At 40.4% G+C, this 22,827-nt stretch overlaps 4 protein-coding genes across 4 annotated transcripts in view; 3 read left to right on the forward strand and 1 right to left on the reverse strand.

The window, feature by feature from the left end:
• LOC136448265 (uncharacterized) overlaps window positions 1-5,648 on the forward strand; it is a 9,735-nt gene extending 4,087 nt beyond the window's left edge. The window contains exons 7-13 of the mRNA XM_066447593.1: window positions 313-443; window positions 1,137-1,240; window positions 1,980-2,139; window positions 2,541-2,645; window positions 3,277-3,435; window positions 4,417-4,512; window positions 4,802-5,648. Of these exons, the coding sequence (XP_066303690.1) occupies window positions 313-443; window positions 1,137-1,240; window positions 1,980-2,139; window positions 2,541-2,645; window positions 3,277-3,435; window positions 4,417-4,512; window positions 4,802-4,993 (947 nt within the window). The 3' untranslated portion in view covers window positions 4,994-5,648. The remainder of the gene's footprint in view (window positions 1-312; window positions 444-1,136; window positions 1,241-1,979; window positions 2,140-2,540; window positions 2,646-3,276; window positions 3,436-4,416; window positions 4,513-4,801) is intronic.
• Window positions 5,649-6,193: 545 nt separating this feature from the next.
• On the forward strand, window positions 6,194-15,149 carry LOC136448303 (uncharacterized). The gene is made up of 13 exons (XM_066447692.1): window positions 6,194-6,481; window positions 7,438-7,609; window positions 8,104-8,254; window positions 8,770-8,924; window positions 9,190-9,325; window positions 9,648-9,746; window positions 10,624-10,754; window positions 10,980-11,077; window positions 11,421-11,580; window positions 11,852-11,962; window positions 12,231-12,380; window positions 12,752-12,847; window positions 13,796-15,149. Exons 2-13 carry the CDS (start codon window positions 7,448-7,450, stop codon window positions 13,880-13,882), a joined length of 1,536 nt encoding a protein of 511 aa, XP_066303789.1. The 5' UTR covers window positions 6,194-6,481; window positions 7,438-7,447; the 3' UTR covers window positions 13,883-15,149.
• LOC136448304 (uncharacterized) lies at window positions 14,302-18,524 on the reverse strand. Its single transcript, XM_066447693.1, has 6 exons — window positions 18,398-18,524; window positions 17,877-17,924; window positions 17,032-17,104; window positions 16,856-16,881; window positions 16,470-16,496; window positions 14,302-15,519 (listed from the first exon to the last, which is right to left on the reverse strand). The coding sequence occupies exons 1-6, from the start codon at window positions 18,464-18,466 to the stop codon at window positions 15,349-15,351; spliced, it is 414 nt and encodes a 137-aa protein (XP_066303790.1). The 5' UTR covers window positions 18,467-18,524; the 3' UTR covers window positions 14,302-15,348.
• Window positions 18,525-18,703: 179 nt separating this feature from the next.
• LOC136448305 (uncharacterized) lies at window positions 18,704-22,233 on the forward strand. Its single transcript, XM_066447694.1, has 5 exons — window positions 18,704-18,854; window positions 19,400-19,447; window positions 19,706-19,790; window positions 20,509-20,534; window positions 20,975-22,233. The coding sequence occupies exons 1-5, from the start codon at window positions 18,741-18,743 to the stop codon at window positions 21,086-21,088; spliced, it is 387 nt and encodes a 128-aa protein (XP_066303791.1). The 5' UTR covers window positions 18,704-18,740; the 3' UTR covers window positions 21,089-22,233.
• The last annotated feature ends 594 nt before the right edge of the window (window positions 22,234-22,827 follow it).

The following is a 22,827-nucleotide window of genomic DNA, read 5'->3' on the forward strand; positions in this document are numbered from 1 at the left end:
AAAGAAATTAGCTCTTTAAAGAGGCCACCAATTTTCCATCCTAATTTCTCCACGTTTACAGACAAAAAGAAAATTACCCTCCTCTTAACATCACAAAACCCACACATTACAGAAAAAGTGGGATCATTCGTCTTCCACTGTCTCGGAAAAAGAAGTCGAGCCCAATAAGTAGAATTTAGTGTCAGTAGTTAGACTAGAGTTGTCACATGCTATACTGTTCATCATTGTCTGTCCGTCCTGTTTCGTGTTACAAGTAATTGCAATTAGCCTAAGGGCAAGAACTTGGAATACAACCTTACATATATTGCATAGGTTGGTGGCTCTCCATGAAGGAGGAGGATTCCTTCTTCAACCGACTGGTAGATCTGTCCAACCTCAATAAGACTCTGCACAGATCCGAGCGCTTCGAGCCTATGAATCCGAAAACTGTCGGACTCATGCTGGTAGGTACACTTCAACTTACGCCAAATAACACTTACTCAAGCAACTGGATATGACTTTGGAAACGGTCAGACGTTTCAAATAGTATCCACTACTTTTCGTCAGTGACTTTGAGCAAGATTTGTCGAACAGCAGGTTTTAGCCACGAACTATGAAACGTCTGACCGTTTCCAAAATCATATCCAGTTGCTTGAGTAACTGTACATGTTATTTGGCTTATCGTATTACCTGAATGTCTAACATTCATCGACGTACACTTGAACTCGTTTGTATCATTAAAAAGTCGTATCGGTATCATTTTTGCCTGCCATTAATCCGATATGACTACGGCAGGGGTATGATACGGAGTGGATGATTCAAGTGGTGATCTGTCGATACTTGATCTGTTGCTCAGTTTTTCTATTACTGTAAATGCAGAAATGTTCGTGGTGTTTTTTTGTTTTTGTTTGCGGGTTTCGCGGTTAATTCTTTACCGCGAAATTAAAACCACCGCGAAAAGCCGTTCCGGCATTGTGTGACTGTAGTGCTACTATTATATTTGTTTCGAACGCGAACTGAAAACCACCTCGAACACTCCTTTTTCTCCCTACCACGAAATAATTAGATCCCCGCGAACATTTCTGAATCACTACTTGAAGTATCGAATCCGAATATATCAGGACCCCCTCCTAACCATATGACGCCCCATGTTCTAGTATGCCGATGACGATGTCGAGATATTCCAGCAAGAATTCTGTGATCGTCTGACGCAGGAGGAAAGGGAGTATGAGAAGCACAGGCCAGACACTGAAGCCGCAAGGTAAGATAACCATACCTAAATCATTTCTCCAATTCCTCATACACATCTTTGTAAAGAAATCAAACGCAGTGTATAACATAGCATATAGAAAAGTTGTGGCGTCTTTGATTCATTTGTTCTACAGAAGCTTTTACCTCCATGAAAAATGGAGGTATTTTTTGGGGTATGGCTGTTTGAACTTTGAATGTGTGTTTCTGTGTCATGGGAAGACGAAGGTCTTTGTCGACTTAAGGTCCCCTGGATTGTGACATTGGTACCCGCAGAAGAACCTCGGGGGGGGGGTCTTTTGTCCTGGGCATTCTCATGCTAGAGTTTTGATATTTTCATAGCAAATAACGGTGTAGGTCCAACCCCCCAGCAGCTTGTTTTCGTTGTGTCCATATTTATTTGAATACACTGTCAGTAGAGTGGCAGGAGGTTAGTGGGAAGAGACCAGACCTGCGTCAGTGACAGGAAGTATCAGACATGACAGGTCATGGGATCAATGGAAGAGGCTACTTATACACGTTTGTCCGTTTTTCTGTGTTTTTGCAGACTTTATATATTTTCCAGATGCTAGTCACATTCACCGTAGACAAAGCGTAGAGTAACAGGAAGTGATCAATGGACACATGTGATGTTAATCAAAACCTTATTTGCATAATCAATGACCGACAATTAAACAAGACAAACTATAAACTTTAGATATTTCAGGGAGGCGTGAGATATTCGAACTCTTTTCGAACTTGTTTATATGCAGGACATACACGGACAAGAGGAAGATGGAGACTGTCGATGCGATGGAAAACCGGAAGAAGATGCGCACCCTTATCGACAAGTTTCTGACGTCTCTTAAGAATCAGAACACCGACCACAATGCAACCATCAGCAGGGCCGAACTGCGCAGGGCTTTTCAGGAGGTATGCTTGCTTTGTAACATCAGTAGTTTTTAGATGTTCAGTTATAGTCTATAAGATTGATATACTCAGATTTGCTTTGAGGTACACACTGGGCACATCTTGTGTTGAAACGTATCGTTCTAAAGATTCATGGATTGCAAGCAAGCAAACAACAAGTTGCAATGAATGCCCTTGAAAACAGCCCTTTCTGTGTGGAAAGGACGTAATAATGGGAAAGTGAGAATCCAGAGAACCCCACACTAGTTCACCTTGGGCCTCTGTGGCAATAACATGTAAGCACAAGTGGAACACAAAGCGATTAAAAGGATAACCCGTTTAACACATGGGTCAAGGGATTTATACAATATGAGGCATAAAACTGTACATTAACAGCAATGTTGAATGTTCTATTACCCTAATAGGCAGGGACCATGTCACTAACGGACCAGGAGAAGAAGAAGCTGTTTGGCGAGGGACACTACGCCGATCGACTCTTTGATCAGATGGATGCAGATAAGGACGGACAGGTTTGTAACTACAGTCTGAAAATGATAAATGCACTTTTCTTTGTAACTTGTGTTCTATGAAGTATTGATAATATTGCTTCAGAACCGAAAAGCAATTTGTTATTGCACTATAATGAAAGAAAGGATGATGGTCTTCACTGCCATTGTAAGGCCATGTTGATTTGATTATATGGATGACATCAATTTTCGTCCGTTTCGTCCGTTTCGACCATGCTGTAGATCGTACAAAGCAGCTACAAAATGAGCAAATATATACTGTTCAGGATACCATATTCTATGTGTTAAGTCATCTGTTCAAAGTACTTTGATTGATTTCATAATGAAGGCAACTTTTTTGTTTTTGGCCAAACTCTTCTTTTTATCGCACGCTCGCATCAGTTTTGGGGTTCCCGAGGATATTGTCCAAATGATCGAATCAACACGGCCCTATAAAGAATGGAAGATGATCAATTCTTACTCAATCACTCTCTCCCACAACGTAGTCAGTCGTAGGGGCAGCAAAGCGTTCAGTAATGTTCTCCACTGCTGGCGATCTTCTGCCAGTCTGGCCATCTGGTTGAGCAACACTGACACGTTGTACTGGGAATACCTAGCGATTATTTAAGGAACTGCACAAATTTGTTTTCTCCAGCTAACCTATCAGGAGGTCCACGAGTTCTTTGGCAACAAAGGTTTCCACTGGTTGACCCGATGTCTGGGAGGGAGGAGAGAACAATCTACGAGTCTGAAGGACTACACCATGAAGTACATGGACCTCCTCGGGGTCCTCGGTAAAAAGGTCTACTGTAAGGTGTGTACACTCTACATAATGAGTTGTCCTGGTGGTACACTTTTTTATTTCTCGTTGCCGAATCATCAAATGAATCTGAAGGACTACACCATAGAGTATATGGACCTGCTCGGGGTCCTCAGTAAAAAGGTCTACTGTAAGGTGTGTACACTCTACATAATGAGTTGTCCTGGTGGACACTTTTATATTTCTCGTTGCTGAATCATCAAATGAATCTGAAGGACTACACCATAGAGTATATGGACCTCCTCGGTGTCCTCGGTAAAAAGGTCTACTGTAAGGTGTGTACACTCCACATAATTAGTTGTCCTGGAGGTACACTTTTATATCTCTCGTTGCTGAATCATCAAATGAATCTGAAGGACTACAGTCACTACACCATGAAGTACATGGACCTCCTCGGTGTCCTCGGTAAAAAGGTCTACTGTAAGGTGTGTACACTCCACATAATGTGTTGTCCTGGTGGTACACTTTTATATTTCTCGTTTCTGAATCATCAAATGAATCTGAAGGACTACACCATAGAGCATATGGACCTGCTCGGTGTACTCGATAAAAAGGTCTACTGTAAGGTGTGTGAACTCTGCGTAGTCAGCTCTCCTGATGGTACACTTGTCCTTTTATATTTCATACTGCTGAATAATACAAACTGTCAAATAATAGATAATCATTATTTCGTATCAGCTATCCAAGACAAGAAACATTATGCGCAATTTAAGTCTATGCCCATGCAATAGGAACAATAGTTAAGTCATGAGTTTTGGTGGCAGAGAAAAACTGAAGTAAGTTATGAGCTGTTTAAGTTCTGGAGGTCTCTTTAGATATGCATGTATAGTTGTTTCTGTTGACATATACTATGATTTCTCTAATAAATTATCCATTGTCCTAACACAATTCGGGGATCTTGATACTTCACTGTTTGATAATCTGGTTGTACAAAATGAGAATTTAGCTGATGTTATTTGTCATTATGTACTGTAGGCCCTCGATGTGGATAGAAGTATCGGTGTGGACAGCGACTACGTGAAGACCACAGACTTTACTCTGGAGAACGAGGACAAAATCTTCCTGTTCAAGGTTAGCTAAATGTTCAGACGTTTACTGACTGACTGACTGACTGACTGACTGACTGACTGACTGACTGACTGACTGACTGACTGACTGACTCACTCACTCACTCACTCACTCACTCACACATGATTTGCTGAATATTATGATTAGCGATTAGATAACATTATACACATTACAACTTCACAATAAGATACACTGACAACGCCCAAACTAAGTATGTTCAATTAAGACATCCACACATGCTGAATGAAAAAAAACAACTTTTTCAATTTGATCAACTTTCCCCTTCCAACAGAGGGGAGCCAGCGGTGCCCGAGCCTTTCTACGGACGTACATCTCAAAACACGAGCTCCAGCCGACCGCGACTGCCACGGAACTCCGCCGGAGGAGCAGCGTGCTCTTCGCCCCGTACATTCTAGCCATGAAAACTATCAGACAGCTGAAGCAGAAGAAATCTACGTCATATCCAGTTGAGGTGTCCACGTAATAAGCCCATTCGTAGATTCGAGTACGCATGTGCAGCGTGAAAGGTGAAGGCCCCTGGCTTGTAAACAGCCTGTTTTCGTCTCAACAGTGTCTCGATTTGCATAACAATGTCCAGGCGGGTTTTGTTTACGTCTCACCTTTAACACTGCACATGCGTAGTCGAATGGGCTTATTCAGTATGATATGGTTTTGACTAAACCAACAATGTTACGAAGATATGAAACTGGAGCGGATGCATGTCTGTTTTATCTTACAGAGTGCCGTTGCAAGCATACTTTGATGCAGATGAATTTAGCTAATTTACTTGGGAATTAGACTTAAGGATAGCCACATTCATTAGCTTTGTTGTTCTGCAAATTTCACCATTTACGTCTATCTTTTATCTAAATTGGATGATTGTAGTTAAGAATATATACATCACCTAAGTGATATATCACACACTGTCAAGTATTCAAAAGTAACATCATGAGACATTGTTCTAGTATGCAAGTGACAAGTAACGTGTAACTTATAACTTTGAGTGCCATTTCCACAACTATACATCTGAATCAACTGTACAAAGTTTTTCTGGATATTAAAACCATTTTTGTAGCTTGTAACTTAGTGGCGTGTTGTAGGGAATTTACTCCCAAACATAAACTCAGCAAGAACTAGAATCGTTCTTTTGGTCGTTTGAAAAGCCATTATGCGACATGTTCTCATGTGCAGCAGTTAACTTGGTAAAATACAACAACCCGACGTTCCTGTCACACATTAGGATGTCGAAAAATGGCCTAACCTGGATTGCTCCTGTCCGAAACGGAGTTGCGTAAACAATAACAAACAAAATGGCGGCGTTGTTTAAAATCTCGCTACCAACAGGTGAAAAATCCACTAGCCAAGGGCGAAAAAGTGCGTTGAATATCGGCATATAAATGAAAGTTGGTTTCGGCGGAGGATGAAAATATACGGCCGTGCTCTTCTTTTAACTTTTGGTTGCAGGCCCTTAAGCGTTTTGTTAATTTTTTTTTCTTCATTTTCATTTACCTAATTTTCTGCTCATGCGCCATGGTGTTACAGATTGATAACCTCGAAAATGGTTTAATCGTGCCTATGGGCGTTTTCATGGGGACATGGGTACTTTGGAATAGCCCACTTTTACATGGGGTAGTTTTTGAATGGTTCATTTTTGCATTGGAATAATGTTGGAAGGCATCGTTCTGTTGGTAATCTGTGAGACATGTTGAAAAACAAAAACTACTTAAAAGCAAATTTCTATCCATTTTCAAAATACATGAATATAACAGTCATTTTAGAAACATATGAATCGCACCGTCATCAAAATAAAAGCAACAGGGTTCCTTCTGAGAAGGGACTCTCTCTGGGAGAACCGGTTTTATCCCTGGGTCATTAGTTGGTAAAAGTGAGCTCTGTCCCGGGAGCAGTCACATTAGAGCTGTTCAAGTCAACAAGAAAACTTCGAAGGCCTTTCGGTCGGATCTTTAAAACGGTATGTTTCCACTTTTTCTTGAAACCTTTTCAAGTACTTTTGTACATGATGAAGAGTTTTGCACATGATGAAAAAGTCTCTTCTAGATTGCACTTTAGTGATCGAAGTACTACTTTTGTAGTCGTTCATACAGAATTTACAGTTTCGCATCTTTCTACGTTTGTGTATGTCTTTCTTCAGTCAGTTATTCTAATCGGATCAACCGCATGCAATTACATTGAGTACTGCACTATACTATTAAATGTAAGTCCTAAGTAAGTGCTACCACATAGGCTACCACTGATTTTATGAGTTAAGTGACGTGACGTAAAGTAAAATAAAATAAAGTAGAGAGTCCAACCTTTCTATGTTGTTATGTAAGAACATATCTTATTGTCAGACTTTCAGGATTGATTCTATTCGCGAGAAAAATTGATTTTAGCAAGTTTCAAGGAGCGTCAATAGTGGCAAAGCTGTCGTCAGATAGTATGAAACATCTCACCCAACGAGCCTGCGAGCTCTAAAGAATATTTTCGTTAGCAATATCGCCGTTGTCTTCTAGATCGCTGCACGATTTTTGGAGATCGACCTATATTTGCAGGCCACCTAGCCCTGTCCAATGTGACAGGGTAGATTTCAGCCAAAAAAATACCACACTCGATTGTCTGGCGATTTCGATATTTGGCGACCTTCTGGTGAGCTTTATATCAGTAGTCGACCGAAAGTTATTGAGAGTGTGTCTCCTTCCAATTGTAAGTAGCCCCACACGCATGTGCAGCTCCCTGTCAGCAGTATTGGTGTGCCTTGTGGCCATATCGAAGGTATTTCTTAACAATTACATCGTCCAATAGCAGCCGATCCATGGTAGTAATGCCTCGGGCCAGGAGCTCATCAAGTCTTATTTTGTCTTTCTGACATCTGCGCCCACATCTGCAGTCTTACTTACCAAAGTTGTGCTTTGTTTTCGTCGTATGCAGACTCAGAACCATGGGGAGCGTGTGGGCAAAAGAAGCGGAGAAGAAACCACTGGACCTGACTGTCATAGACGACCCACAGGACAAGAACTTTGGGAACTATGACCTTCCGTTCGAGAACCTGGTTATAGAGGGAGGAGGGGCCAGGGGATTCGCGTACATCGGGGCACTCAGGGTAATTCGTGAATTGCTGTAGATCATTCAGCAAGCCCACCTATTGTCTCTTGCTTATAGCTATGGTGTACGCCCAAAGCGATTTGCTTCACATATGTACATTCGTACAATTCTTATATGATAGCTATGATAGTGATACATGTCAGTACATCACTCTCACTCACTCACTTACTCACTCACTCACTCACTCACTCACTCACTCACTCACTCACTCACTCACTTTTTGTGGTCATTGTACCACCAGGCTTTAGACAAAGGTTTCATGTGGAGACTTTGGCAAATACATAGTATTTCATTACGTTATCTTCATTATTAGTTTATACCCAGAAAATACTTCACTACATTATCTTCATTCTTAGTTTACACCCAGCAAGTACATAATACTTCACTACACCATATACATTGTCAGATTACACCCAGTATATATATAATACTTTACTACATTATCTTCATTATTAGTTTACACCAAGCTGATTGCCGACTATGTGTACTTAGGTCCTGGAATCTGCCGGAATCCTCAAGAACATCAAAAGAATTGGCGGAGTGAGCGCAGGGTCGATGATCGCGACGTACGTGGCCCTGGGGCTTGGCCCTGCGGAGGTAGCAGAGGTGACTAACACAGACATGAGCAAGGTAGTTGCTGAAGGTATGTTAGAATATGTGCTTGTTACCTTTGCTTCTGTTTGTTCATGCTACCCATAATGACAAAACAAACGATGGGCGGTGTCCAACTGCCCACGCGCACAGTTGTTTTGCAAGTTGTCTTTTTTCAAAACCCTAATAATGACAGCGTCAACAACTGTCCCTCTGTCCACTTCTTTATGGAATGCGGACGACAAATACGCATGTCCACAAATCCTGTGCCTGTATGCACTATCATGTAGTTATATATCGACAGTTGTAATTAATAAACCAGATAAAAACAAAAGGAAAAACAGAATTCCTTTGAGACTAGTTTATGATTAAAGTACTCTCTCTTTGTCCGGAATAAGTGTGTCCTCCGGGTCACATGTATTGTGACGACGCCACATTCCTTCCAAATGAAAATTTGTTGATTGATTAAATCTTTGCGTTCTATTTTTCATGGATTCGCTGTCTTTTCATGAACAGCAAGTAACGCTTTAAACAAGTACATCGTGGCGTATCTTGTGTTGTTTACAGGAGGATATCTTAAGGCCCTTATGAAACCCTTCAACTTGTACTGGCGATACGGCTGGGAGACGGGAAACAGCTTCAGTATCTGGTTCGGAGATATTGTAGAGAGGTTCACACGGAAGGGCGACCAACCTGGGAACCCTGATATCACCTTCAAACAGGTATGGAAAAAAAACTTGCAAGTATAACTATTTGTTGACGTCTATAGCAAGCAAGATTAAGAATACATTTTTCAAGCATGGCTGTTTGTGGACATATATAGTAAATTTCTTAAAAGTGAGTGAACATCGTTGGGGATCTAGATCACAGGGCAATAGATAGTTTGACAATTCAGGTTCTATCAACAACAATTCAATCGCCTTTATGCTTGCAATACAAGGCTAAATGACATTGATGTCAGTCCTGTATGTTTTTTTTCTCCTTTAGTTGTATGAAATGACCGGAAAAGAACTCTGCGTCGTGGTGTCTAACCTGAGCGACATGACAGAAGAATACTGCCACGTCAAAACCACGCCCAACCTTCCCATCCGCAAGGCTGTGAGAATGTCTATGTCCATACCAGGTTGGTCCACGTTATACTTGCTTCTATTGTATGTTTTGCTTTAGCCTGGAAGCCCGAGGGTGGTCAGGGCCCACCCAGACCAGCTCTTTGGCTCCAAGGCTCATATGACCCCGAGGAGATTCTGGTAAAAATACCGTCAGGCCTACACTACAGGTTGATGTTTCCCTATAGGATAGATAAACAGAAAACTTGTCGTGTCTTCATATCATCTACCGATCGGACGTTTTGAAGATTTGCCATCAGCTAGTTGCTGCTTTTTCGATAACTGGAATAACTAAGAAGCAATTTGAACTGATAGCTAAATTTCATTTTTTTTGCCCAGGCTTGTTTCAGCCAGAGCAGTCGGATCACTTTGGAGACAATAAGGACTTCTACGTGGATGGGGCGGTCGTCTGCAACTACCCTCTCCACTGTTTTGACGGTAGGCATGACATTTCATGGTAAAAGGTATAGCAGGCATCCTCAATTGAGGTGAAGCATGATGCTTTTTCAAGAAGCTAGTGGTATTGCAATGCGGCTTCGCCACGGCTCGCGTTTTTTGGCCAAACACACCGGGTCACCCCTACTCTTCTCCATAAGTGTGTTGGGTTCTTTTACGTGCAGAGGTTTGACGCCCTAAAGCTCCCTCATACACGGGGCCGCCGTCTTTACGTCCCCATCCGATAGGACGATGCGCATCTTTTCCAGTCATGTCCAGGCCCGGGCGCGAACTCGGGCCGCTGGCTCCACGGAATTTGAACCAGATGTGATGAGAGGCAAAGTGCGCAGACCTCTACACCACGCGGACACGATTTCGAGTTTTGGAAATAAAGCTTAAGTAAGCTCCACCTAGCAACTGGCGAATGTGCTACTTATGTTAGATATATTTGTATGGCAGCATGAGACCGAAAACCACAAATTCCGTCTTAACTTAAGTAATGCTACGGTCCTATTTCCAATCGGGTCCGGTCGGACAGCTTGTGGGAACGAAAAACATGATATAAAAGACAACAAAAGACGCAAAACGTAAAAACATTACTCCTAACCATATACACATTGTATGTTTAATATACATATTGTATGTTTTCTTGATATGCATTTTAACATTTTCGTTTTCGTGATTGCCCCCGGATTGGAAATGCGACCGGGCCGTAGCATAAGTCTTTTATCTATGTACCAGTGAATGCCATACTTTGTACGTTGTACAATTGTTGTGCAATAAAGTCATTATTATCATTATTATTATTACTATAAAGTTTAGCCTTGTTGCCTTTTTTTCCATTACTAAACATGTTGGATTTCATGAATGTAATTTCCAGGCTGGTGGCTATCAATGGATGAGGAAAATTCTTTCTTCAACAGGATGGATGATCTCCTCAACCTTAGCGACACGATGCACCGCTCCAACCGCTTTGAGCCGGCCAACCCCAAAACGGTCGGACTCATGCTGGTAAGTATAAATAAGCTGAATGTTTGCTACACACAAAAAGCAATAGCAGTATATCATCAATATGGTAGTTTTCAAGGAGACGGATTCCTATGAGCAACCCACATTCGAAGTGATGGGTATGCAGTTTTCATTTTCAGTGCCATAGCATTTACATATCAAAGGACTTAAACTTGATGTTAGATATGTATTTGATCAGTGAAATGCACTGTCTTATGTTCTTACTAGTACTATGACGGGGAACCGTTCCAAAAGACATTCCTCGAGTGGCTGACGAAGGAAGAAAGGGAATATACCATGAACAGACCTAACACAGCACTTGCAAGGTGAGAGATTTGTTCCCTTGTCTCCGCCCGTTGTCTTGATTTCAACAAAGCAAATACAAGACTATCACTGGATATCAAACGTATTGGTATGCAACCAGGAGATACTCACTTGCCATGCAGCGTCTCGTTTGCGCCCCTGTTGCCCTCAGGCACCTAGCTGCAATGGGAAGTATTGCCACGACGAAGACAATAGAGGGGTCACCAGAACGTTGGCAGGTGAATATTTCCTGGATGTGTGCAAAGAACATTGTCAACTTCTTGATTAACCAACCCAATTAAACTATTTCAGTATTTGCATCATCACGACAGCTTTTTCGTCGCCCACTTTCATATTTGTTTTTAGGGCGTACAAAGACAAGGTCAAGTTAGAAACAGTGGAGGCGATGGAACACAGGAAAAAGATGCACAGTCTCATTGCCAAATTCCTCCAAACGCTGAAGAAAAATCAGATAGACGACCTTACGACCATAAGCAGGGAAGAGCTGTACCAAGTTTTTGAGGAGGTATTCTATATCGAACTACGTTCTTTAACACGTGTCTGCCGTATGATGAGTGTTCATTTTTAATGTTATTTCTGGACTCTTGAGATATTCTTCACTCCTAACAACGGTGTTTCCTTGGGGATGAAAGGAACTGAGCAGTTCCCTGGAGCTTCAGCCTTTGCAGTTTGAAGACAGGTTTCTCTGTTAAATTTCGTATCTTCCAAATGCTTTTCAGAAAGTCTGATTCAACACGACCGAATAACAGTAACAAGAGGCCATTTTATTTCCACAGTTGAAGGACGACTTCATGTCTCTGACAGAAGAAGAAAGGAAGGCTCTCATTGGTGAAGCAGAGACCCCAGATCAACTCTTCGACGAAATTGACGTGGACAGCGATGGCCTGGTATGTCACATTCAAATTCATTTGACATTTTACGCGTTTATTGTTGAATTATGTGTGGCGTTTATAGTTCTTGTACGATTTTCATGTGCTGATGTAACTCAGCCAGATGTCAGTATTGACATGCATACGTATGTGAAACTTGCCTATAATCTTGACATGACATACGTCTTTGTTTGCCATGTCTCTCTCTCCTTCTAGATGAACATTGATTAAAGAAACTGTTTCACTCCCATATTGTATCTAATTCGTTGTACCGATTTCCCTACAGTTGACCTACGACGAGGTTCACCAGTTCTTCACTAACAGAGGCTTAGGCTGGCTGACGGGACACAAGAAGGCACATATCACCAGTTTAACTGGCTACGCCATGAAGTATCAGGAACTCCTCGTTCTCCTTGGCAAGAGAGTTTACCGCAAGGTGCGTAGTATTATAACTATCAGTATTTTGCTGCCACATTACATCGGCTGCAGCTGTATGGAAAGATACACTCCCTCAAGAGACAGATGTACCTGACGATATAGGTCCTTTTCCACTGAAGCTGATTGTTTGGACCACACCAACGAAGTGACGCATGGCTACTCATTTAGTAAGATCTGCATCTGAAGATTATTTCTTGAAAGTTGCAGTATTTACAATAAACTTGTTATACAATGCATGCCCCAAAACACACTTATCTATTATCTATTCAAGGTTACACAGTCCCTTGACAATAAAACATCTAGCAGGTAACAGAGATTTTTTGTTGGTTACATTTTGCACATTGACGACTGATAATGCTTGAACCACAGGCCGGTGATGTGTACAGGAGCATCGGAGTGAACGGTGACTACGTGAATGTAACAGACTTTCAGCTGGAGGAAGCTGACAGACTCTACCTCTTCAAGGTGGGTTCTGGCAAACTTTGTATTGGTAGGTGCATAGCCCATCGGTAGGTGCACAGACCATTGTTAGGTGCACAGCCTTTTGGTAGGTGCACAGGCATTGGTAGGTGCACAGACATTGGTAGGTGCACAGCATTTTGGTACATTGTAGGTGCACAGGCCATTGGTAGGTGAACAGCCCATTGCTAGGTGCACAGGCCATTGCTAGGTTCATACGTCATTGCTAGGTGGAGCAACATACACATTCCTTTGGAAGGTGCACAGCACAGTTAGGCGCACAGCTCATTGAAATGTGCACATCGGTAGGTACATAGCCATTTGATAGGTGCACAGCACATTGGTGAATTGTAGGTGCACAGCTGGAGGAAGGTGACTCTACCTCTTCAAGGTGGGTTCTGGCAAACTTTGCATTGGTAGGTGCATAGCCCATCGGTAGGTGCACAGACCATTGTTAGGTGCACAGCCTTTTGGTAGGCACACAGGCATTGGTAGGTGCACAGGCATTGGTAGGTGCACAGTATTTTGGTAGGTGCACATGACATTGGTAGGTGCACAGACATTGGTAGGTGCACAGCCTTTTGGTACATTGTAGGTGCACAGGCCATTGGTAGGTGCACAGGCCATTGGTAGGTGCACAGGCCATTGGTAGGTGCACAGGCCATTGCTAGGTGCCTAATGATCCAAGTTACAGTTGTGTATTTGCTATTGAATAATCCTCATAACTACAAATTTAGGGGGGGGGGGCATCTTTCTCAACCCAGTTATAATGTACACCAGGGTTGATATATCTCTTTATGTGTATGGGTGTAGTACAACCTCTACAGGGAGTGCATACAGCTTTCTATCACCAATAACATATGTATGAGGATGTATACGTGTCAGCTTAGGAAACTAGCATCCGCGAGTTTTCTACATTCGCTTCATTGGTGATTATTTCATCTTTTCCATTAGCAAGGAGCAGCTGGTGTTCGTGCCTTCTTGCGGACATACATTGCAAACAACAAGCTCTCTGCAGTGTCAGCTGGAGATCAGCTCTAGAGGCGGAAACATGGTTCATTGGAGCAACATACAAGCAGTGTGGAAGCAGAGAAGAGTGTTTTGTTATATCTTCGTAAATATTTTATGGCTTATCGTATCAGATGAAAATAATTATGTCTATGACTAAAATATCTGCTTATATAATCCGTAATAAGGTTAGGGTGCACATGGCTTACATGACATCTTTCTACTAAATCCTCAAAGATGGGCAAGTGTGAGAGAGAGAGAGAGTACAACCAGTGTGTCACAGAAAATATTTCTAGGTTGTCTCTGTCAATAGCAATAGATGCCCATGTCAAGTAAATAACTTTTTTTCATTCATTTGTTCAACATCCCTAATCCTAGAAAATGGTGTAAGTGAAAAAAAAATGTTTCAGATAACCAACTTTAAATGAATAAAATGACATTATTACTTCATATATGATCAAATTGAAATACAATTTAATTCAAATACACTTGATTTATCACCACAGCAGTAACTTTGTATACAATGTACATACATGAGGTATATATATACATGGGTAATTCTTTAAAATGCAGATTTAGACATGCCTCGAAATGATTGAAGACTTCACTATAATATAATATAATTACTACAGGTACCGCTATGGCTACCCAGGCATGAGCGTCAGTATAAAGTATAAAGAAATCAAAGTCATTTAAGTTGGTGGAATATTAAATATTAACTTAGTGGAATGGAATGGATAGATAATAACAGGAAAAGTTAGCATATTGGCCACTTAATTAACAATAATCAGATAAGGCACTACTTTTACAATGTCTTGGAAAAAATCAACAAAACAATTGTATATACTATTACTATATTAGACAACATAACTTAATGGTTTAATGTAACTAATCTAGACATAGGGCTGTGCAAATGTCTTATATACAGGTTGCATCTCTTAATCTCTTGTTTTCCTTTCTTTCCTCTGACCAAAATTTGAAATCTCTTACTGATGAGTCCAAATATTTCAACAAAAATATAAAACAGCTTACCAAGTCATAATATTTAAGGCATATGAGGATCATGATTATAATATTCAATGCCTAGCTTTATTCTATGCAACTATATCTAGATGGACAAATACCACATCCTAGATGACATCAGTCAATGTAACAAATTGGATTTAACAATATCTTGCATAGATTTTAATCAGGCTTTCAGCTTGAACAAAGACTTGTGGGCAAATAAACCTCTTTCAACAAATATAGCAGCAGCATTAATGACAACATGATCAAGCATTTCAATAAAAATGTAGCAGTTTTTGGCGAATTTGGTTCTGTGGGTTGAAGATCACACACAACACATGATGTTATAATTACAAACTACCTTCACATGTAACCTTAGCATCGGCCATTCTAGTTTTACTGTGCTCTCTTGGTCCCCTCCAGAGCTACGGATAGACCGGAGTAAAGCTAAAAAGGCCGGCACCCAGGCTACTTCACATGTTCTACTGGTTATTTCACCCGGGAGGCTTTATGGTTGGAGCTGTACTTGTGCTGACGTTGACAGCAGGGAGTACGTTATGCTTGCTGGCCACGACTACGTGGTTAAAAACGTACAGGTCAGCAGTGATGGCCTGTAGCAGGATGACCGCACACACCAGGGCCATGTACCAGTGTTTGTCTGCACTCTGGAGAGGGAACAGCTCAGTTAGCAAATTCAGTGTTCAAATGATTGTAAGGAAGATCAACAACAAAACAGATCACAAACCAGTGCCATGTGTTGCAAGTCTACGAAAGCCACGCCCACCGCACTGGTATTCCAGTGCTGAATAAACTGGCAAATAGGCCTCAGCACTGGTTTTCCAGTGCTGAGGAAAGTTCAGCACTGGTTTTCCAGTGCTGAAGAAAGTTTAGCACTCGTTTTCCAGTGCTGAATTGCTATGTTCCAGTGCTGAAGCTCTTTCAGCATTGGAACCGAGTGCTGAAAACGGAGAGCGTGGTTTTTGTAGTTTTGCACTCTGGAGAGGGAACAGCACAGTTAGCAAATTCAGTGTGCAAATCATTGTAAGGCCACACCAATTCAATTTCTTGGTAAACAGATTTTTTTTGATTCTAGAAAACAGAAGGCTGGGGTGAAAACTTGCACCTGACCCTGTTCACACCCTGAAACTGTGTGCACCAAAGTACAGACATTCCTCTGAGATTCTGTTTTCATGTTGATTTTGAAATTTAGCATTTGTTAAAAAAAAAAAAAAAAAAATTTTAACCAAAAAATTAAATTGGTGTGGCCTAAGCAAGATCAACAACAAAACAGATCACAAACCAGGACAATAGATACAAAAACCGGACGTTCCACTGCAGTATCAAGTTCAGCCACCAGAGGGACACAAATCGACCTTTACCACTGGGTTCACAACACATACCCACATACCAAATACGATCACAATCCATCCACAGGTTCTTAAGTTATTGCTACAGATAAACATACACACAAGTCCAAAACTATACCTCCATTTTCATGGAGGTGATTGAAGCATGTTGCACTAAAAATGTATAATAAGCAAACATTTAGTGGTAAAATTCAATATGTCATGCAACTCAGATTATTTGTCAGCCAAAATTACAGCAGAAAACTTACCAACTGCCCTTTGCGATACCACCATGCCTTGTGAGAGAGAGTGAAAATATCATGAAAACTGTATTAGAAACATATCTTCACAAGTTGTGCAAAACTTACTAAAAGTACTGCACTTTCTTTTCAAGTTAACTGTCCATACAAAGTTTTATGAACAATATTAAAGCTCTTCAATTTAACTTCAAAAGTTAACATCGTGGGCTAATAGCTTTCATTGGATTAAACTTCAAAAACAAATTCTTTTTTCCAACCATATCCATGATTTTCCTAATCTAAATGTTCCTACACAATAGCAATACATGTATGTGCAAAAGAAATGGTCTTCACAAAATGTAAGATTGCGTTACAAGTTCTGTCAGTAGTGAAGGAGTTGAACTGCACATACTTACCAACATTACTGCAATCAAGGAGCTCACTGTAAAAATTAAAGACACACATCATTAATATATGTAAACAGGAACTAGTGACTGCAAAATGTTATGCTTCTTTAAACATTATTACTTTTCAAAGTCAAAGCAACATGGACAGCAACAACATTGAAAAAGTTGAGATGACCGACACTTACAAGCCAAGTTGACCACCAGAAGATAGAAGTGAGGGTTGTCATGTGCTTTCACCAAGACGAATATGATCCCCAACTTTAAAGGTAGCAAAAAACAACGAAGTAAATACATGTTAATGAAACAATAAATTTTTCACAGAGGTTATAGTCGCTATAATGTATATGCATGTCTCTACGTGCATATATATTATGACTGGAGAAACTACAAAGGTGATGAATAATCTGATTGAAGATATATAATATTGCGTAGAAATGAATGATTTGAATTTGAATTGCTGTGATTGAAAGGCTACTGAATAGACTTTGTAATTACTAGTATAAGTTTGTTGGTACAATCTACAAATCAGAATGTTCATTGATGAATCAACAGTATTGACTTATGATATTATCATATACATGTAATGTACAAGATAAAACTCTAAAATTACTCGCTGGAGTAAGTGTCATGCCATCCTGGGCATTATAATGTTATAATCTATAACATACTAGTACTATCATGGTGTCAATCTCCTACAGATGCTAAACCAGCTGAGGTTCCCATTTTGTGGGCGTGGCCTCTAAGCCTGACCACCTGTCGGTTAATTAGAGAATCACTGTAAAGCTGTCTCTTATGACCTGACAGCTGGTTCAAGGCCACACCCGCAAAAGTGGAAACCTCAGCCCAGTGTAGCAGAGTCTCCCATTGTATAGGCAGTGGGCATGGCTCTGTGTAGGACATAGGAGATTCTTGACATGAGCTTCTGTGAAAACCCTGAAGTGACTGTCTTTTCCTCTTAACACTGTTGATAACAGTGATGTACTGTTATCATAAGCAAGTGTACAAACACAAACACAAACTCATTCCCTACCAGAACATTCACCCCTGTAACAGCTCCGAACAGTCTGACTGCAAAAACCTGAAATACAAGACGGGACAGGTGAGAATGCTGAGTGATCATGTGCCATGGATTGGATGCAACTGGTTAATCTCATCCCACCATTTAATATGCACAACAATGGGGCACGTCAGGGGAATCAAACACAGGCCCTTTGGGTTCAGGGCCAAACATCCTACCATATAATATTAATATGTCACAATTTGCCACTAATGTCAAGAACACACTCTTGTCAAATCCGCTCAAGATGCATCTCTTGTTAAACAATCCCTCCAAAGGACTATATATACTTAGTCAAGAGACCTTAATTCTCTTCCCGAAGATGATTACCTATCACCTATCACCTAACTGTTAAGTACCTAAGGATAAATCCAGGGATGTCAGGTTATCCACAATGGCCCTCATTACAGTTCATTTTTCTTGCCAATATGATTAAACACTATTCACACATTATAGACAAACGGCTAAGTTGTTACTAGAAATCTGTTTCATACCTGTTTTGGGTCCACATCGTAGTAAATGGCTTCAGGGTTGGTGAGCCCTTCACTTGGTGCCGCCGCCATCTTTGCGTTAGGTAAACACCTGTCATGTGATGACCACGAGTAACCTACAGTTGTTTGTGCAAGAAAAGTGCCTTACAGAATCTTAAAACCGAAAGAAAACTTAAATATTTCCCCTTTGCATCGTCTAATGTTAACCAATATCTAAAAGGTATCTATATCTAGTGAATGATTCCACTGTTAAGATAAGTTAAGAAATGAATGTGTGAAAAGTGAGGCAAATACCACAGGCACAGCAACAGACAGCCCTGAAATATTGAAGAAGAAAAGTTTCAAAATGGCGGATTCCAAAACTCCTCTGCTGGGCTCAGGTCAGGCTGGGAACGCGCCCGAACCTCCGTCTAAGGACAACGCAGCACTCTACTATGACTCCACACAGACTCCTGTTCAGGTAAGGACCGCACTGCATAGAATTTCAAACGACGTCCTTTGCGATAAGTCTTGAAACTGTGGCCAAAATTTTGCAGTATCGACAACCCGGAAGTAACTTTACAGGTTTTCAAAATTTAGTGATTTGCATTTGTATTTTGGCCCCACAAATGCTAATCTCATCTTCCTAAATGTATACAACCACCCAGATCTGTGTCCAAATGAGTACACACCCTTCTTTAGCGTATTCATTATTGGCCCATACAAACCAAGACTGTGGTGTAAAAAACTATACGCCCCCCTCCCACTACTGACGCATAGTTTAATGATAACATAATCTGATTGGTGACGTCATCGACTTGACACATTTTCATGTGACTGTATTGATCCAATATTGGATTGTTTATGCCTATCAGGCTTGAAAGATGTCAAATGACCATATATAGGACAAAACTTTATAAAAGCTCCAAATAATCCATTACAAAGTTTATCATGGATGATGATGATTACTATTGTATTATTCTACTGTTTTACAACTGAAAATTAAGCATCTATTTTCCCCCACAGAGATATCTACAGATTTCCTTTGTTGCAACGGTGGTGATAATGGTTTTGGTAAGGCAACTACGTATATATATCATTTTCTGATGAATGAATCTTCAAAAATGTTTAGCCTAGACTAAGGTGTAACAGATATGGTGTAACAGTTGTGTTTGATATTTCTTTTGTGTGTTTCATTCAATAGAAATGATCTCATTAGTAAAAAAACTTAGATTAGAAGTGTGCAAGACTAAGAATTGTAACAAAAGCCATTAGTCATTGACATTCCAAATGTTAAATCTCCACCAATTGTTATTTGTTATTTGTTTTCAGGTGTCCCTTGTGTTGAGTTTATACAGAGGAATCTCCTACCATTACAATGGGGCCTTATACCTGTTGCTGGGGATCTCCATGCTTGGTAAATAACAACAATGATAACTGTAAATGCAGAAATGTTCGCGGTGGTTTTATGGTGAACTCTTCACTGCAAACTCAAAACCACTGTGAAAAGCGGTTCCATTGTGTGACTAGCACTACTAATAGTACTTAGTCTATCGTTTCAAATGTGAACTCAAAACCACCAAGAAAACTCCATTTTCTCCCTACCGCGAAATTAAATCCCCGCAAACATTTCTGCATTTACAGTATCATTCATTTTTTTTACCGAGATTTGTGTATATTCTAGTTTTTTAGGGGAAGAGTGGTGCTGCTCTAACCATTCACCCCCTTACCCAGGGGAGCAGATTCACTAAAAGCATAAAATTCAGATTGACTGGAGATGCTACTAGGTTACAGGTAGCCCTGGAAGCCTTAAAATGCCCCATTTTAACTCAAGTCAAGTCAACTCAGAGTCAAAATTCTCTAAAACTCCACACCAGCACCACTCCCCACTCTGCTCCCTTGTCCCTTGTGCCTTTGTGCCCCCATTTGATATCTATATCTATTTCAAGTGCAACGTTTATGATTTTTGTGCATGCTTTGAATTGAAAGAGTATGCAAGCTCTCTTTATTCTGAATGCTGACTGTATCTACAATGTGTATCCTGTATCTATTTACCATTGATGCCTTGACTTCTCAAAAGATGTGTTGTTGCCTTCTTATCAATGATCTTATACAAACTTCTGTCTCTATATTAGGACTAGCAAGTTTGGAGGTGTTGCTGGTAAGTAAATCCATTTGTACCATGATAAAAAAATGATAGCTTTCCTTTGCTAGATATATTTAGACATACAGTTCACCAAATACTTGACAGTATTGTATTTTGAATTATTGCTGTTGATTTTCTTTTGTGGCAGATAATGCTTTTAATGTAAGGAAGAAATGATGTATGTTTGTAGCCTCCATTGCAGGCTCTGAACCGTTTTTTGGGGGGGCTAAATAGTACACTTTTTGCAGCCAACCCGTAACTATCAGCCAACCCTGTAACTATCAGGTATAGTTACAGGGTTGGCTGATAGTTACGGTTTGGCTGCAAAAAGTGTATTATTTAGCCCCCCAAAAAGCCGGTTCAGAGCCTGCAACGGAGGCTAGTAAGTTTGGACCCCCTAGCAGCATACACTGGAACTTCAGGGGCTTTTTTGTTAAAATCTCTTCCCATTGCAGATCTACATCATCAGAAAGGGAGACTTTCCCAAAGAGAAGACGTGGTTCCTGTTCTTCATGGGATTCTGCATCATACTGCAGGGGGTTTTCACTGACATTCTTGTCTTTTACTAGACAACTCACCAAACTATTCACTGTGCCATTTGCAGGGCCCAGAATGCCCAACTGTAACCCCCAATTTACAAAAAAATGTGAAAAAGAAGAATGTGAGATGATAGTATAAAAGTAAAAAATTACAAACAATATCTAATTTGACAAGATAAATGAAATAAATACTGCCTTGGTAGATCTATACCAGTATAATGATAAATCACATATTGCAGAAAACAAGAAACAGTATCATGTAGAAGTGGTATAGGTGATTACTGTAGAAAGGCAAATGTTTCAGGTGGCTTCATATTTGTGGTTTTTGCAGTGACCTCTACGCCACAAACTTCAAAACAATACGAAAATTTATGTTGTCTACCCACCTACATCCTTGTTTCAACCACGAATTAAAACCACCACGATACTCTGTTTTCTCTCTACTGCGAAGTTAAATTCCGAGAACATTTCCCCTTTCTTCAGGAATCAGAACAATGTCTGGAATCACAACAATATCTTGCTAAGTAAAGTAAGAAGTAAATGAATAAGTCATGGGTGTCCCAATTATTGAATGGTACATTTTTCAAAGCTTTCTAGCATTGCATATATATATATAGATTTGATGTGACATTAGAGAATGACAATTGAAAATAAAGTAGTAAATTGTTGTTACATGCGATTGTATCTAGCTACAGGAAATAGATGTACATATATACAGTTTTGTTGAATGGCATGTCACTGTTATGAGAATGTACAAGATATGTAATTTTTTCAAAAGCCAAATGACTTGAACAAAGTGATAATCGTGATCAAGTGCATGTAACATATCAACCAATACATGTATTACTAAACATGGTTCATGCAAATTGTATTAATTATTACATGTATTTCAGTCCTCATCTGAAAACCGACGTCAATAATAATATAATAATGTGTTTTTATTGAGGATGCATCTCTGATCAAACTCTTGATAACATATGCATATTTTCAAGGAAACTTCATTCACAGAAAGATTAACATGTTTTTCGATAGCTTGATGATATGATTCAAGGGGAGAATATTTCCATCCTTGAATTTCTTTTAGCTTTCTTGACATATTTGCATATATATCATGAAACTATATCAATTGTATCATCATTGTTATCTTCCGTGAATTATTAAAAGACTAAATTTTTGATTTGTCTAAAAGACTTTGTATCTTCTCTATCAGAAACAAATAGAATTATGTGATGATAATCTCCAAGCGGATGTAGGGGTGTTAGATCACAGTGTGTATTGGTTTAGGATATCTCCCCTGAAATGTTGAAACTTGTCAGCAGAAGATGTTGATGTCTCCATAGAATGTTGGAAAGCAGCTCTTCCCTGGGCCAAATCGTAACTGCCGACCGGGGAATATTAACCTTCCCGAGGACTGACTCTCCTTGCCAACTATTCCCTTTTCCCGAATTCTACGATCCATACCCCCGTAGGAAGCCGGCCTGGTGGAGTCTAGATTCGAACCCAGAACCTTTAGATTCCAAGTCGGCAAGGCTAAACACAAAACCACCTTGCCACTTAGCCTCCTTAGCAGACTTCTTGGACCGACTGTGTTTTTTGGGGGGGGGGGGGGTGCTGATAATTTTAACCTCCTTGCTGATACTAATGCTGGTTGATGGAGAGTTTCGCGGCCGAGGGAGGTATGTCGCAGAGGAAGGATCGCCTCCCCAGCAAAGCCTACACGTAGCTGTTTCCAATACACAAAGCTGCTGAATATCATTCTAACGTGAGGC

This window comes from Branchiostoma lanceolatum, chromosome 14 (assembly GCF_035083965.1).
Source record: "Branchiostoma lanceolatum isolate klBraLanc5 chromosome 14, klBraLanc5.hap2, whole genome shotgun sequence".
Lineage (NCBI taxonomy): Eukaryota > Metazoa > Chordata > Leptocardii > Amphioxiformes > Branchiostomatidae > Branchiostoma > Branchiostoma lanceolatum.

What these genes read in the sequence shown, in the direction of transcription:
- LOC136448303 (XM_066447692.1), top strand. Translation starts at nt 7,448, where the DNA reads ATGGGGAGCGTGTGGGCAAAAGAAGCGGAGAAGAAACCACTGGACCTG. An exon ending in TGTACCAAGTTTTTGAGGAG is followed by an intron (nt 11,581 to 11,851) that starts GTATTCTATATC and finishes TTATTTCCACAG; the next exon opens with TTGAAGGACGACTTCATGTC. An exon ending in GCAAGAGAGTTTACCGCAAG is followed by an intron (nt 12,381 to 12,751) that starts GTGCGTAGTATT and finishes CTTGAACCACAG; the next exon opens with GCCGGTGATGTGTACAGGAG.
- LOC136448305 (XM_066447694.1), top strand. Translation starts at nt 18,741, where the DNA reads ATGGCGGATTCCAAAACTCCTCTGCTGGGCTCAGGTCAGGCTGGGAAC. An exon ending in CCACACAGACTCCTGTTCAG is followed by an intron (nt 18,855 to 19,399) that starts GTAAGGACCGCA and finishes TTTCCCCCACAG; the next exon opens with AGATATCTACAGATTTCCTT. An exon ending in CAAGTTTGGAGGTGTTGCTG is followed by an intron (nt 20,535 to 20,974) that starts GTAAGTAAATCC and finishes TTCCCATTGCAG; the next exon opens with ATCTACATCATCAGAAAGGG.
- LOC136448304 (XM_066447693.1), bottom strand. Translation starts at nt 18,466, where the DNA reads ATGGCGGCGGCACCAAGTGAAGGGCTCACCAACCCTGAAGCCATTTAC. An exon ending in TTACAGGGGTGAATGTTCTG is followed by an intron (nt 17,105 to 17,876) that starts GTAGGGAATGAG and finishes CTACCTTTAAAG; the next exon opens with TTGGGGATCATATTCGTCTT. An exon ending in TCTGGTGGTCAACTTGGCTT is followed by an intron (nt 16,882 to 17,031) that starts GTAAGTGTCGGT and finishes TAATTTTTACAG; the next exon opens with TGAGCTCCTTGATTGCAGTA.